Here is a 17,184-nt window from a genome sequence, read left to right as displayed (position 1 = left end):
CCCCTCTTCTCTCCTTCCTTCCCCAATGCTAAGACATGCCAAAGTCAAACAGAAGAATATTTTAATTGGCCTTCATGTAAAAGGGCTGTCATTTTAAGACCTACTTTTAAAAAAAAATATATATATATATAGTGCAATTTGCACTATCTCCATTCCATACAGTTTTCAATAATTCTACCATAAATGTCTCTGCTTTCAGATTCAAATGGGAATACATATGTAACTTGGCCTGAGCAAGAGGAAGGTTCATAGAGCATATAGTGCAAGATCACAGCAAGCTTCTGGAATGAGGCTTTGTTACCCAATTAATTAGTGGCTCAGCTTCTCAAATAAGAAACAGAGGCCTCAAAAGTCTCAGAGCAGCTGCAGCACCTCACCAAAACAAAACATGTACTGATACCCATTGTTAGATCTCAGGAGGAAAAAGTGTCATAAACAAAAGGTGTGGACAAAACTCTGCTGTGTGTTTATTTCTCATAGACTTCAAGTAATGTGTGTGTTTGAAAATAGTTTTCAGAAGCTGTTGCCAAGACTCATGTTTCAGCCCAATTTCAAGTACAAATCAACAGTAAACTTCAAGAACCATAGCATACACAAAAGACATTCAGAAGACAGTATGTTGATCAATAAAGCTTTTCTTTCCCCAACCCCAGAAATGCAACCTGAAAACTGTTTATCAACACTTGAACAGGAATCCCAACAGAAAACCTGTGGCATTTCTCCTGGTGGTGACTGTGACAATTTCTAAGTCAAACAATGCTTCCAAAGGTAATTAGAAGTAGAAACAGGGTATTAAGACCTGAAAAATCAAGTCTGATTGTAAAATACATTTGTCTATTTTACTCTAAGGGCAGGGATACTTTTCTCTTACTAAAAGATCTGTTTGGCTTGTGGGCATATTTGGTAGACTACATAGTCAACACAAGGTTGTGTTTTTTTATTTTTTGTGTAATTTTTAAGAAAACAAGAGACCAGCACAGCCAGAGAAGAAGAGTCATATAAGGCTGAATCATAGGCGAGTCTGGCCTGCCAAGGCACAGCTCCCTACCCTTCCTAATCTAAACATTGTTCAGTCTCTGCTTTTCCTGGAGAGGGCTTAGATCCACAAGTCAAAGTGGCCTTTCAAGAAGGTCCTTATCGTGGAGGTGTGTTCAAATGCCTCTTTGCCATGTTGGGTTGGGAAGAACTGAGGACTGCAGTAAGCCATCTACAAAAGTAGAAGTGAAGAGCACTCGTCGTTTAATTGGGCACTTCACTAAGATGGCTAGATGTAACCCCTGGACAGTAGGAAATAAAAACAGGTTTCAAAGTTTTGATTTGTTGCAGACAAGACTTTCAGTATGGAGTGACAGTCTCATAAACAGGAATAACTACTACCTCAAAAATCTATGGTGGTGTGTCAAAAGTGAGGAAGAAGTTCCAGTGCAGCATCCACAAAAGTGAGAATTTGCTTTTAATAACATCAGTAATCCACTACAAAAATTGATTTACAAATTTAAATTATAAAACAATTCAACAAATCACAGGCACCATGAAAATACTCATCTCTTTTAAAAAAGTGCATCTGTAACCAGGATTCCCTGTAGCACACAGACCTTATATCAATAATTGTAAACAGTGCAAATATGAAGGTGCTAAGTCTTTAGGAAAGCTCCATTTTTAACAAATTGTGGCCTGGTAATAGTGATTGTCCTTAGATTTCAACTATATATTTTCATTCTACCTAGAAGCTGCTATTTTCAGTTTCATTTCATCACCTTTAAGATTATTGTTCATGTTTTATAGATGTACATACATTGCTTGGAGCTAGACTTGAACGCTCATTGTGAAGAGTGGTGAGCTAAGTTAAAGCCTACTAGGAGTTCGTGTGGCCAGCCATGGCCCTGGTAACATCAACACCAAGAACTACAGGTCATAGAAATAGCTTCTGTGCCTTCCCCCCCTCCCTTCCTGAAGACTGGTCCCACAGTCAGAGATCAGGCACAGTAGCCGGGGTTGCTGCGAGGAAGCCTGTGGCTGCTATCTATCCTGCACCTGCTCTGCAATGGAAAGAGGACTGTGATGTTGAACACTACTAAGTGACATACTTCGGAGCCTTTAATTTATTTCAAATGTTTAGCTCCAGCTTTTTTCATTTGAAGCTCTACTTACTTCCAGAGGACCTCCAGCTGTAGCTTGATGGTGCCCAGTTCAGTTATATCCACAATGATTGCCTGAGGCTTGGTTGTAAAGAAGTTTATGCTGTCGCATGTCACGACACCAACTAGAATAGTGGCCAGTCCTCGCAGCTCTGTCACCTGCAGGGACAGACAAACACACCCATTTTCATCTTACCAGATGAGCCTAAGTTGTGTGCATGCAAAGGATAACACGCAAGGCTCACATCTGCTCCGAGGCCCACAACAAACTTTAAACCTTGATACTCAGTTCTGAGCTGCTAAACTGTTGTAAGCCAATATGCCACAAGGAATATGTCACAGATGGCAAAGAGGAAAAGAGTTCTATGATTTGGGAAGAGACAGAGCTGTACAGCACTTCCAACAGCAGGATTTGGTAGACTATGATTTCAAGAAAAATTCTAGCTCTGGTATACATACAAGTAGTTGTCATTTATAGTAGAAGGTTTAGCTTTCTCTATGTATTAGAGCAACACTGTTATAAAAAAATATATAGTACAGAGAAGTATATAAGCCTACCTAGACTATTTCAGCTCACAATTGCCTAAAAGATCTGGAAGCACAACTGTCTGCACCCACTGTGACCTTTCTAACTGTCCTGAGCTCAGCTGTGGACCAAAATCGGAACTTGTGTCAGTTCTTTCCTCTAGCTCTGCAGGTGGCTCCGAGTTCGTTATCAATGCAGTTACAGACTTGAGGTTTTCCCAGGCTGGCACTTTGCTTCTTCAGCTACTTAAAAAAAATAATCTAATCAAACACTTGCTATAAAAACATACTTCCAATTGAAGATCAAATTGTTCTGGAAGTGCACAAAGCATCAGACAGCACAGAATTTTAGCACTAGTGCTTAAAGTCCACTTCAGGAATTAGTTACGTGCCTACATCTCCTTTAAGAGCTAGCAGAAGTTATGTTGCCAGGCTCCTCTTGGAACACTCTTCGGCATTTTGCATATCTTTTTTTTTTCCTTTTTAAACCTGCTATGTATTTGTACTGGGTAAAGATTATTAACTACAAAGTGGAAAGAGCAGGAGAGTGTGGAGAACATTAGTCAGTAGACTTTCATAAGCTGACAAAAAGTGTAGAACTCTCATTGTCATACAAAGTAATACAAGTTTTTACAACTATTATGGGAAAACAGGGATCTGAATTAGCCTCTCACCTGATCTTCATTGTGCAGTGGCAGCAAGAAAATGTGTTATAAGCACATTTCCAAAGGCCGTGCTGACAAGATGCCAAAGAGTCTCTCCTATGTAACCCAGTTCTTGCTGCCAGATAGCAGAGGAACATTGCAATGGCTGCTTTAACACAGCTGTCAAAACTTGAAACCCTGCACTGGCACAGTTTCCTAGTAGAATAGGATCCAGCTCGGCCCTCAGTCTCAGCTCCTTTTAGGTTGACAGGTGTCACACTGCAGAGTCAAGCCCACGAAAGATGCCAGACTACAGTGGAAGTGCTGTTTAAGGATTAGCTCCACCTGCCAGGTAAGTGCCAGAACCAATGCCAGCTGCAGCTGCACAGGGGTCTATGGAAACTACAAGCTTCCCCCAAGGGGTACCCACAATTTGTCATCTATGTATCACAGGCCACTAACACAGGTCCCTTACTGTTAAAGATGTGACCTCTTCTGAGGCACTTTAAAAAAGTGTCAGAACTCTAAATAAAGACATAAAGTACAGACAGGTTTTACCAGTATATAAATGCTATTGGTTCTTGGCAGATACAAAATCATTGGATTGCTTAGGTTGGAAAAGAGATCATCAAGTCTAACTGTTAACTTGACACTGCCAAGTCCACACTAAACCACATCCCTCAGCACCACATCTACCTGTTTTTTAAATAACCTCCAGGGATGGTGACTCAACCGCTTCCCTGGGCAGCCTCTTCCAATGCTTGACAACCCTTTCAGTGAAGAAATATTTCCTAATACCTAGTCTAAACCTCTCCTGGTGCAACCTGAGGCCATTTCATGTCATCCTATCACTTGTTAGTTAGGAGAAGAGACCAATTCCCCCCTTGCTACGATCTCCTTCCAGGTAGTTGTAGAGAGCGATAAGGTCTCCCCCTCAGCCTCCTTTTGTCCAGGCTGAACAACCCCAGTTCCCTCAGCTGCTCCTGGGACTTGTGCTCCAGACCCTGCATCAGTTTCATGGCTCCTCTCTGGACTCACTCCAGCACCTCGATGTCCCTCCTGTAGTGAGGGGCCCAAAACTGAACATAGTACTCGAGGTGCAGCCTCACCAGTGGCAAGAGCAGGTGGACAATCACTCCCCCAGCTCCTGCTGGCCACACTATTTCTGATACAAGCCAGGATGCTATTGGCCTTCTTGGCCACCTGGGGCCTATGGGCCACCACTACCAGCCCATATTCAACTTGCTGTTAAGCAACAATCTCTGGAGTAAAACATGACCAAGAAGTCCACAGTACATCCAGGGTAAAGGGACATGTAAACTACACATTCAGAATATACATGTGTGCAATGATAGGCTTTCCATACACGTATTTATCTTTCAGTGGAGAACAGAACTCCACATACTTAATATTCCACATGGGAGATGTATACATACACATCTTTTTGTCTCCACATCTAAACTTCACCAGCAGATGCACTAACACAGTTACAAGTGCAAGGAGTGAAGGAGAAACAGGAGTAGATGTCTGTTCAGTAGGCAGACCACTGGTTAACTGCCATTTTTGCAAGAAAACTTCTTAATTTTGACAAATGCTTGGCAGCCTCACAGGTAAGTAGTATGGCAGAAGACCTGTTAACCCACTGATTCCAATCCAACCATTATACACCACACCTTGATTTCAAACTTCTCATGGAGATTGGGTATAAAAATCTTTTCTTCCTCATCCCATGTTTGGCTGTCATCTGTCTCAATTTTGCCTTTCAACCTCCATTTTTGGCGTCCCAGTCGCACAAACACCTAGAAACCACAAAGGAAAAAGGATGTTGGGTCCACATATTCCAGAACTTTCCCTTCAGTCCATAGGCCTCACACTGTTCCAGTACTGCAGAGGCAAAGCCACTTCTTTGGCCGCTATACATTTAGGAACTTGGATAAAGCTAGAAGATTGGAGGCAAGAATTCAGGTTGCAGGTTTTAACACCGTAACTCAGTGCCATATGACACATCCAACCCATTCTAGAAGAACTGCAGAACTAGGTTGGCGTAGCAAATGTTGCATCACTGAAACACAAGGCACACTGGAATTCATTTGCCAGTGTTAGAAGCAGGAGAGCAACCCAGTAACGGACTAAGACGCATTCAAATCACACCAAGAACAATCTTCCAAGAAACAGGCAGCAACTGTTACTTGATTCTAGGGAAACTTTGAAGACAAAGGTCTGACAGGTTGGTTTTGATACACAACCACTGCCATCTTTTAAACCCTCTCATAACACTGGAATCACATCTTTCCCTCTTCAGTCTCAGAGGGCAGAGTAACTAGCAAACATGCCAAAGCGCTGTTCTCATCAGAGCAGCGCGTGGTTTTATCATAGTCAGTTTCCTGCTCGCCTTCTACATGTTGTGCCCTTGCTCTCCAGTTCTTTTACTGCAAACTCACAGCAGTAAAATAAAGGACAAAATTAATTGCTGTATACTGTACCTCATACTGGTCCCCCGGGCAGAGACGTGCAAAGCCCACCAACCCTGAAAAGAGAAAGAAATATCCTAATACTTGTAGAGATTGAAATGCTCCCCCAAAGCCTCAGTCACCTTATTTATTGGAAGCTATCTCAGTAACACCCCCTGTGCTCAACCCTGTGCAGAAGCCATGCCACCAGCCCAAAACACTCTTAGAAGGACAAACTTCAATTGAGGTCAAAGAAAGATTTTCAGCTTTTGTACTCAAATATCAAATACTGTTGCAGATACACACTGAAGCAAACAGCAAACAGAAGTCTGCTAAAATTCTGCTCAGGGTCAGATCCAGAGAGCCAGCGGAAGCAACTGACATTGAACAGTGGATCAGATCACTACACAGGAAACCCAAAATCAACTGATGAGTCTTGAAGGAAACAAGAAAGGAACGTACCTTTCATCTTCAAGTGAAACTCCCCCAAATGGACCTCCAATGCCCCTTCTATAAAGCACATGTCCTAAAAGAAAGACTGAACAGTCACTATGACTGAAGAGTAGCACAGGGTAGCTACCTTCCCATACATCCCATTTTCTTATCTCATTTTTAAAGGACTTCAGCTTTTTTTTTTTTTTGCCGCTCCACGGAAGAGTGGAACACAGCAGAGCTTATTCTTTATTCAACTCTCCACCCAATTACTTCTGGTGGAAGTCATAATGGACCCCAGTATTAAAGCAGAAATTCAAAGAATTTTTCACTTGCCTTCATGAACGCATGAAGCCAAATTGAGTAGGGGCAAAAGAGGGGCATAGAAATATAGAGCCTGTAAGGTATTTATCTGACAAGCTTCAGTTCACATTATATACCTGTATTGCATTCACACGTTAAGTTTTTAACCCACACCATTAAAAAAGCAGCCAGCAGCAAGTGCTCATACATTTTTTGCTGAGGAACAGTCAGGTCTTTGTTACATGGGTGTAGTATTTCCTACCTCTGTGCACTCTTGGAAGTTCTTGTAAAGCTCCACTAGGCTCTCTCTGGAGGCTTTGGTGGAAGGAGACAAGGAAAAGGCATGTTTCATATTAGTGGCCCCATCTCGTAGTCTGCACTGGATACAGTAAGCTTCATAGAGTTCTTCTACCTTGAAGATTTGGGAAGTTGGGGGAAAAATGAACAAGAATTACCACAGCATAGTTTTAAATAAGTTTTGCAAAAGAACATCAGCAGTCTTTTCTGGCAAAAAATCCCAAACAAATCCCATTGTCATAGTATTGCAGAATACTGTAACTCCTGCATTTTACAGACTGATTAGAGTATAACAGTTTGTAGATATTCTTACAAAAAAGCATGGGATATTAAGAAACAATTTGGTCTGCTATTATCAGACTAGAAGACAAGGAGTAGAGCAACACTTTGTTCAGGGAAATATTACTTGGGGAGCAGGAAATTGATTCCCTCAATACAGATTAACACACCTACACCTTTAGCTATGTCAGAGGAGAGACTCGATTCCTTAGGAAGCAGATGGCAAACAGCAGACACTCTACAGAACTGCCCATTTGGCCCCTCGTGGGAAGCAGGGGAGAACATGCAAGTCTTCCCACAGCACCATTTTCTGAATAAACTGGCAGAGTATGCAAACTGGTTTCACAGGCAAACTCAGGTTGGGTTGCACCCAATTTTCAGCCTGAATAGAGCCATTCAAGAAAATAAATAAAAATCCCCTTCTTCTGTAAAAAGAGTGGTTACAGCTTGCAGAAAGTACCCAGCATTATTCCCCTTCAGATGAATTATAATCAAAGTATTTTCTGTTTAGATAGTTTGCTTATATAGCAGAGTAAGCCTTACCAGATATAAACCCTCTTACCTTGCTAATGTGAAACTCCAGTTTTCTGATGTATCTCTCCACAGAGCGGATTTGCTTTTGAAGAGGGGGGAGAGAGAAGGGAGGACTTGAGAAATTATTTCCTAAACATGCCTTTAAGTAACACAGTAGACATCATCCATTTATCTCTACTTGCAACATTTCATCTCATCCTCAATAGTCTTACCTTATCCAGGTCATAGTAGAAAGCCTGAAAGAGAAATAGGAGAGGCTGAGTAGAAGAGCACGTATATTCGTACATATTAACAATACTTTCATATTTACTGCAAGACTCACTACACATATCTTAAGTGACACTAAATTAAGACGCATTGTTTACTACTACAAGACAGTCCAGCATTTTTAGAAGTAGTTTCATTTTCTGTGCATGGTTGGTTGGTTTGTTTTCACAGATGCTTGAAATGAGACAGTAAGAGTCTCTCCACCAGCTATAACAAGGACTTGGACAGTGGTCATGGTACACTGGAGTTTCCAATATTTATCTTTTTTTAAAAAAATCTACCCATTATTTCCCAAATGAAAGGCAAAGTCGGGTCTGTGAGTTGTCTTTTCATTAGCATTGCTGCTGAAGGTACTTCTAGGGAGCTGTGAACATGACAGAATCTAGGTTACAAGGACATGTTCACAAACTACAGAAAACAAAGCCCGATCTTTATAACCATTTCTGTCCATACAGAGTCAGGTATGAAGACTGATCACTAAAGAGACTTGAGGAGATACCATCCCAGTAAAGAAACACTATCTGAAGAACACTACTGAACATTGAACATGAGAAATCCCAAGTTTAAGTCTCACATCAAGAGCTAACTTGCTTGATAAGTTTCTGTTTGTGATGCCTTGCTGGATCTCACCTCAGTGCTTTAACTGGAAAACCCCTGGGAGTCCGAGATGTGAGAAAGCATCTACTTCTGTGACTTGATTTTTAAAGTCATTTAAGTATTTAAGATTACAAGCATCTTACCAATCTGGAGTTCCTTTTGGTATCTTTGTGTCGACCAGAGAGATAATCCAGTTCAGCCTGATGTGCTTCCAAGTATTCACTAGAGAGGAAGAAACCCCAGATTTACATTCTTCTGATACATTAATTATAACACCTCTCCAAAGAATTTTTCAGCAGAATGTTACAAAGCAACTTCCTTCTAGAGAAGATTCCTCTTGTTTTACTCTTTAGAGATGTGAATGGCTATACAGAGGGACATGGGGTCCACATGGGATGAGAAAGCGTGGTTTCCTTAGACAAGTATTTGTCCTAAATGCAAAGTCATTCCAAGAGGAGCATCTGTATGCAAAGAGCGCCAGCAGATGCTGGTTACTGTTACCCAACAGTTAAAGATGCTGTACATTAGTTAGGAATCCTCCTGAATCCTTTTTACGCCTCCAAGATGTGGAATGCTACAGTGTGATTCAAGAAGGCCACCACTGGTGTATAAGGCATATACATACACACACTGCAGTCAGACATTCGCTATTTCTTGTTTCCCCTTCATCTAAAATAGATCATTCAAGTGAAAGATAGGCTTTATTCTGGGAACACAAGGCAAAACAAAACAAGACAGCAGAGCCATAAGTACTACTAAAGGCAAGAGGGAAGGAGCAATGTAGGAGGAGAAGAGCAAGTTCTAACACACACATATAACTCTGCTCACAGATCTCCTTTTCAGCTTTCTCTAACTATTCCTGTTTGGCCTGCTGGAACCTTTTCTGTAAGGTAGAAAATTCAGTTCATTTGTTGAGTAAGTCTCTTCTTACTGAGACTAAAGTTACTGAGGACTAAGAATTCATCAACCAACTCCATCTTACAAAGTCAAAGAACTGCAACATGAAACACTTGGACTACAAAACCAAGCTCATGGAAGTACTTCACATGTAAGGTAGGGCACATGACATTCAGTGTTTTAGCAGAGATGAATACCACCTTTTAGCATGCTAGGCAATTTCTTAATGTAACCATTACTTTTTCCAGAATAGGAACTATTTTGCAAGGTGTGAAGCACTTGATGCCAATTGGCTTCCACAGAGTCGCTTGCATGCAAGGGTTGTCCCTTCGGAGTTCCCCGCAGAGCCTTAAACTATTTTTGCTGAGACCATCCTCTTCCAACTTTGCTTTTAATACAGAGCAGACTTTGGTAACTTTTTCCTCTTATGCTTAAAAGGGAACAAGAGTCACCTGGTAAATGCTACGTTATAAGACACAGTCTCTGAGCAGTCAAAAAAAGCTTCATTTTAGACAGCTGCACTTCTTCACATTTGCTTTGATGCATTTCATTTTCTTACTGTTACAAAACCAGCTCCCTCAAGACACCCAGTGGCTCCAGCATTCAGTCTGCTCTTTACACTTGCCTATTAACAACTCAGTGCAGAAGCAGCCAAGGCTGGTGGCAGAAAAGGGTTCACTTTCCTTTTAGAAGAGCTTCATCACTTTTAGATTTAAGTATGTTAGAATTGCCAGCTTGATGGAATGGTACCCAGATGGTTTACAGAATAAAGAGTTATTTGCTATAGCTATAAAGAAAGAAAGAGGCACGTAAAACATGTTCTGTACTAAAAATTCAAGTCACTCCAGCACCAAGTGGACTTAGTCTGCATCTACTTAAAATTTGGACTTTGCATTGCTATTTGATACGGTTGTTTTCTGTAGGTTACTTTAGTCAATTAGTGAGCTCCTCAGTTTTGGCAGGAGTCTGGTCATGTGGCATTCCCTGCAGAACTGGGAACAAATTCTGATCCCCTCTATGGTTTCTCCTCCCTATGCTCTGATAAATTCTAAACTCTGCAAAAACATTTGGTTTTGTTATTTGTGTTAAATCCAAATCCACTAGTGCGACATTGACTGATATTTTTCGGGCTAAGACTTTATAGTCTTTTATTGGAATAAAAAACGTGACATATCTGAGTTTACAACATATTATTACAGTGTATTTTATGTTCTTTGCTTAAGAAAACAAACTATGATTAGAATTAATACAGTAGCACAATTCTGAGGACAGCTGCAACATAGATGAAGGAACTTTGAGTAGGCTGCCAGCAGAAAGAGCAACAGGGTTTACAAATCCAAGGAAAGGTATGTTATCTGCTGATAGTAGTTTCAGGGTGTAAATTAAGTTCCTATGATATTAGGCTAAAATCATAACAGTTGATGCTGATGGGTCAAAATGTGCATTTTTATAGAATAACATTTGAGGACTCAGTTAAAGGTTGATAAGTTTCAATCACTGATGGAGGCAAAAAGCACTTCCTTTCTGGTCTATAATACCAAGGGAGCAAGCTCATCCATGTTTTATTTGCCATTTGAGCACTGAATAATATCAGCAGTTCTATGAGGTAACTGACAGCTTCCTCAAAGCCAGAATACCCTAAATTCAGATTGGCAGCTCATCCTTTGATCTCTATTATGTCTGCTGTGTGTACCCCACATCTGCCAGACAGAGGCAATGGACAAAATTGGTCTTTAACCTTTTCACTCAAGTCTGTACTGATGCACCATTGACTGTGCAGTCAACCATAATAAAGACTCTGAAGTTGTGCTACAGTTAAAGCAAGATAATGCTATTTACATTAAGATGAAGTAAGAAGATGGAGTTACACTACAGCTCTGTTTCATCACCTCAAGTCAGCTGAAGTTTTCAGGTGGATCTGCTTAGACTTTCCCTTACAACAAGCCACCTAGAGATGAAACAGGACTTTTGAACTCCAGAGTTTAATTATATTTAAAAAAAAAAACCAAACCAACACAACACACAAACACCAAAACCCAAACCCACCAGAATATCTAACTTTTTACTTTAAGTGTTCTCTAATTAGCATAGAGACAATAGAAATCGTTTATGAACCAGCCCCCCACTGTGTCCTTGCAGGGCACACCCTCGCTTTCAGACTTGGTTTTGAGTCAGCTTTTTGAGTCAAAACACACTCCACACAGCTTCCTCTCCAGAAACTTTCTGCCAATCACTCCCCAGGTCTGGCTGCCCCATCCCTATCCCAGTCTCTCCTTGATCTGCAGATTTCCTGCCTGCCACCCTGTGCGCTCTGAAAGCCTCCCTTCCTCAACAGAGCTTAGTTACTCCCCAAGAGATGGAGAATCTCCCCACAGTTCTGCCTGCCCCTTTTTAGAGAAGCATAACAAACTAGGAACAAACAAAAACAGCAGAGGACTTTGTTTGCAAGTAGATTGTCTGAGAGCAAGTGAAACTTGTTTCACAAGGTCCCAAGCCAGTGTCTGGAAAAGTCACTACATACTTTTAGAGATGCCAGATGGAGACAGAGAGCAGCAATACACAGACTTAAGCAGCATGACTAGGTAAGGCAAATTACAATATTTAAAAGGTCCTTACTTAAGTCCTTTCTTCAAAGCTTCAAAAATTTTCTTCACCTGCAGTGGTTTTGGATCCCAGATGATTGCCCCCTTCTGCAGGGAATTATAAGCCTTGGGGGACTTCAGTGACATTCTTGATCTCACTGAACTTCTGCCAAGAGACTTTCTGTAGAAAAAGAAAAAAAAAAAATGGGAAAGGTGCAAAACTTATCACCAGGGAGAAGAGAGAAGCCCAACAAGTTATGTATCCAATCCCATATAGCTTTACTCAAAAGAACAAAGCTCTTGGGGACACAGAGAATACTTTCACAGATAACATTCGAAAGTTAAGACCCAGCCCTAAATACCTAGTGCAGAAGAGCTGCAAGTTTTTTGTGACTTCAACAATAACAGTAAGAAACATCTTCTCCAAGGATGATACAGACTCAGAGAATCCTGGTGGTTCTCTTTTATTCTTTTTAAATAAAGAAAAATCACAGAGGTCCCCAATTCTTTTGGAAGATAGAGGGGGTACCGAGCAAGAAAGAGAAAAGCTCATCTTTATACCAGATTAACAACAAGTTAATGTTCATGCTGTTAGCAATTGTCTTAACAGACACACATGGCAGGCAGCTAAGGCCCTGTTTCTGTGTGCCCATTCACACCAGTTGTCGGGTCAACTACAGAACTAGCTAAGTAAGCCACACTGCAGGACAAGGACATTCCCATTCTGACTCTCACCTGCAATTCAGGAAAACAAGGCAACAAACTTTTGATCTGCTCAAAGTCTAACTGATAAAGCTAACATGAAAAGCCTTTAAAAATAGCTGTTTCTTTGCCTGCATTCACCATCCATTTAAATGATGGCTTAGAGCCCTACTACATTTCAGAAAAGCAAGCTAGCAAGCCCAGATTGCACACAAGATATGATTATGAAGGTGTTTTTTCAGTGTCTAACACATCACTTATTTTTAAAAGCAAGTGCAAAACCAAAATTAAATATCATTTCTAACAGGAGTCCCCCACACAGGATTTTTTTGTGCTAACCTAAAGAGTTAGCACACCCAAGCCATTAGTTATATATACATTTACAACATTTAAAGCAGAAAATAATGCAAATATATATCTCCCATTGGCAGATCCTGGCTTACCTCTATCTACACACTCCTCCAAGCCTTATTTATTTTTATATGGTTTTGTTAATACTCCCTGTAAGACAAGATTCTAAGATAACATTATCTAAAGAACTTTCTCATTCCACCAAGCCAACAGAATGCTCTCAGAGAAGCTTTCCATGTTCTCTACAATCTCTATCTTTAATTCAGCTCACCTGGAGAAATGATGGCCTAATACTTAGCCAATGGCTGGTTTAAGTTCCAGGCATGTGGCTGAATGCCTAAAGAGATTATCGACCCTGGTGATTAAATCCCAGGCCCAGCACACCTGAGAGCTGTCCCCAGTCATATTATTGAAACCTTTGAGTAACTACTTTAATTATCCTGGTGCTAATTTTCCACTTAACTCCATGTTTTAACGTATAATCTGCAAAAAATCTGTTGAAATTAGGTGTTGCCAAACATTACTGGATATTTAATTTCTTCACCCCAATCATTATCTTATTTTTTTATGATGGCTTAATGTTAAGTATTAATTAACCAAATCATTTGGAGCTCAGGTTATCTTCAACAAGGAGCATAACTGTTAAATTAGAAACTTGCATTCGTATTGTTTTCTTTTTAAGATAATGGATCTTTGAGTATTCCATGCAAAGAGAAAGGGTTTCGACAGCAATAACACTGGAAGGAACAGTCCAGCCAATAACAGCACTTGAAAGAGTCTCCTAGAAGGATCATCACTTAAAATTCTTTCACGCAAAGAAGGAAACAGCATTCAGCTCCATGCTTTAGAAGAGTACTCTAATTAGCAAGATACCATATCGAAAATATAAGATAATTCTGTCTTTTGAAATTAAAAAGCTCAAATTACTCCTGGCTTTTGTTTATTTTTGGAAAGGAAAGGACTTTGATATTTACCTTCAGATTTTTGGACTGCAAATCCTAAATTCAGGAAAACATTTCCCTTCAGTTACAGTACAGCATTTAAGCACTGCATACAGATAGGCTGGGATTTAAATCTCACCATTTTCCTCAGTATCTCCAACTGACTGATGTAGCCTGTACATACTCGGTACACTGATGTTAACAATCCCATTTTCATACATTCCATAGAAAAGTTAAGTGGCTGACAGGGGCCTTTAGGGACAGTAGCTAAAAGCTAGATGCTATATTGCTGCTTTCCCTTGTGAACTTAATCATTTAAGTATCAGATTTCCCACTTTATAGATAACAGTAATAACATTTACTTCCTGTGGAGACCATTGTGAGGAAAAATGAAATAGTGTGTATTATTGAGGGCCTCAAAAGGAAGTTGCTGAAGAAATGCGAAAGTATATTTAGCATCTGCTTAAGAATCTCCATGTGGACCCGATTTGTGTGTCATCCTTTGGATAGACCTTGCACAGGGCCCCTGCAATCTCCTGCTGTGTTTTGCAACAGCGCCTGAGGGAGAGATAAGTTAGGAAAGGGCAATTTAAAAATTTCTTCACTATGCTGGAGAAGGCTCTCGGGTGTTCACTGGGCTATGACTGAGTATCCAGTACACAAATTTTCCTTATTGCGCTTATTCCTCAATGAAACTGTCTGTCTACACAGTTGAATAATGAAAAGCAACATCACAAAAAATGCATAAAGAGAGGCATTGGTTAGAAAATCTTTGCAGCTAAAAGTAACAGAATAATCTTAAGGGATATATGAACTCTTCTGTTTGGAGCGTTCTTACCCTGCTGGACTGTGCCTTTTTTGAAGAAACAGCTGTTCAACAGTTTTCCTGTTAGATCCTTTCCCTGCTAGAACTCCCATTATGTACTTGAGCTCAAGTCTGTTTATATCATTTATTGACAGTGGTTTTCTCAAGATCTTAGCAAATGGTGTGATTTCAGATGTCTGATCTTTGCTAGGTGTAATATTATTTTTCACCTTCCACAACAAATTAACTTACTCAAATGTGAAGACTTCTTGATAACATCACAATCATGATGGAATTTCATTTTTGCTCATGCTTTACCATGTTGTGTTTAACTAAAAGTCATTTGATTCTTTGAAAATATATTTTAGGATGAGTCAGGTATTTTACTGATAAACAATAGTTTTTTTTGAGTACAATACCTTTAGAGCCACACTTTCCAATACTTCTATATGATACTGCTAAATGATTCACTCTGTTATTACTCTAGCATGCACTGGCAGTCAGAGATTATATTAATTTTCCATTCATATATCATATCTTCTAAAAGCACTCGACAGGCTATACAGGGATCTGTAAACTCAGAAAAAGAACAAGAGCACTTCTAGTGGAAAAGCTGCACAGTTATCTACCTAGAGCAATGCTAAACAATTTATGACAAGGAAAAAGAGAAAAACAGTGCAGGATGGTTTAGCAATTACAGGGCCTGACTGAAGAGTGGACTGCAACCTTGGCTACCCTATAGACCTGTTACCGACAGCACCAATTTTGCAGTGGCCTTTTTGGCCTGTTCATATTCCTCCCTTCCTCTCATTTCTGGCATTGCCAGAAAGCAGCCCATCCTCTCATGTAATGCTGCTCTGCTTAAATAACACCAGGAGAATCTAGCTGGGTTCGGTTACATATTTTGCCGGGATTCACCATTAACACCCCCATCTTTTAGAGGTCTACGAGATTTTTAATTACCATAACTATTCAGAAGGTTTTAATCAGGAAACACCAGTTACTACTAGGCTGCAAGCAGGAGGGGTTGTAGCCCTTCATTTCTATAGAAGAAATGGACACTATTAACAGTCTGACACTCAACCTCTGAAATCCAGCCATCTCTGAAGCACAGTGTGCATAGTAGTAAGGCAGCATGGTGTGAAACAGCTATTTATCAGTGAACCATGACAACACTCAATAGCTTTAAGATAAAAACTAAGGAACAACTTCTACACATAGATGCCTTAAGTTAAAAAATACATTCACAGTACCTAATGTCTGTTGCCCAAACAATCAGGTGCTTTTCTTTTTGTGTTACTTACGCTAATTTTCTGCTTTGCACAGTGCTGAATCCAGTGAAGGAGCAGCTCCTGCTGATACCACCCCCATCACTGGGAGAGACAAATGTGAGTTTGACCGACATGATGGCCAGCCAGGAAGTTTATCGGCTTCTGAAATAAACAGAAAAACAGATGAGTCAAAACATTCTTAGCAGTTCAGGCTTAGACCTGTGCTGCTGCAAGTGCTGAGCTGCATGAAAGTGGAAAGTCAGAACAAGAGACAGTAGATTAAATAGGAAAAAAAAGACTTGTCTGCTATACACGTTTCCTCTGTTGCCATCCACAACACAATTAATAAGGGGCTGAATAGTCTAAAATGAAATCTCTCATGCCCTCTTCAAGTTCTGATTGATTTTACAAACTCACTATGTAAAAGCCAGAATAGCCTCAATTCACAGGCTCTCTGCATTTCTGATTTTTTAAAAACCCTGTAATTGTCCCACTGCTTAAGGAGCTCAGGCCAACCGGTGTATTTCCAAATCAGTATGGATGCCAGAACAATACTTAAGCTTCAGATTTAGTCAGATCCAAAAAGCAGTTCCTTGCATCTGTGCAGAGCCACACTGCAGTCAATGGTAGAATTGGCTGTGTGGTACTTAAGTCCAAGGCAGAAGTCCGGTTTCAACAGAAAATTTCAGGTTCATGCTCCTCCTCTGGCAGGATTTCTCTTGGATTGCTCTCTTCTGCTTTCCATCAGTCAAACTCTTTTGCTTTCTGGAGAATTGTGCTCTCTGCCATATGTCTATAGAATCCAAGTTACAATATAAGTAACAGACATATCCTTCAAAGCAGCTGTAGAAAATCACCCAGACAGTTAATATACAGAAAAATTCCCTTCCTTCCCCCCTCAAGCTGGTGTAATGTAAACACCACCACTGAGTAAAACTGAGTAAAACAAAAAGCTGGAGTATCTATTTGCAGATAGAAGTACAAACTCCAATAAAGAGCTCTACATGGAGATGCTCCAAGCAAAAGTTAGTCCTACATTGCAGAATGTGTTCTGAAGAACAGTGAGCTCCCCATCTATCAGAGTAGGTACTGGAAAGAAACATCCACAATCAACCCCTAGGCCTGACACTATCCCACCAGCGTGGCTACAATTAATCAGAGTAGAAGCC

At 40.4% G+C, this 17,184-nt stretch overlaps 1 protein-coding gene across 1 annotated transcript in view; it reads right to left on the bottom strand.

The window, feature by feature from the left end:
* The window catches only part of RIPOR3 (RIPOR family member 3), a 31,554-nt gene extending 15,405 nt beyond the window's left edge, over nucleotides 1-16,149 (bottom strand). The window contains exons 1-11 of the mRNA XM_074157381.1: nucleotides 16,049-16,149; nucleotides 11,980-12,126; nucleotides 8,610-8,688; nucleotides 7,815-7,838; nucleotides 7,631-7,684; nucleotides 6,755-6,904; nucleotides 6,220-6,283; nucleotides 5,791-5,834; nucleotides 4,981-5,106; nucleotides 4,550-4,552; nucleotides 2,152-2,297 (exon numbers count right to left, since the gene is read on the bottom strand). Of these exons, the coding sequence (XP_074013482.1) occupies nucleotides 2,152-2,297; nucleotides 4,550-4,552; nucleotides 4,981-5,106; nucleotides 5,791-5,834; nucleotides 6,220-6,283; nucleotides 6,755-6,904; nucleotides 7,631-7,684; nucleotides 7,815-7,838; nucleotides 8,610-8,688; nucleotides 11,980-12,126; nucleotides 16,049-16,149 (938 nt within the window). The remainder of the gene's footprint in view (nucleotides 1-2,151; nucleotides 2,298-4,549; nucleotides 4,553-4,980; nucleotides 5,107-5,790; nucleotides 5,835-6,219; nucleotides 6,284-6,754; nucleotides 6,905-7,630; nucleotides 7,685-7,814; nucleotides 7,839-8,609; nucleotides 8,689-11,979; nucleotides 12,127-16,048) is intronic.
* Between the last annotated feature and the right edge of the window lie 1,035 nt (nucleotides 16,150-17,184).

The sequence above is a fragment of the Numenius arquata genome, chromosome 12 (genome assembly GCF_964106895.1).
Source record: "Numenius arquata chromosome 12, bNumArq3.hap1.1, whole genome shotgun sequence".
Taxonomy (NCBI): Eukaryota; Metazoa; Chordata; class Aves; order Charadriiformes; family Scolopacidae; genus Numenius; species Numenius arquata.
This window is presented reverse-complemented; position numbering and strand designations above follow the sequence as displayed.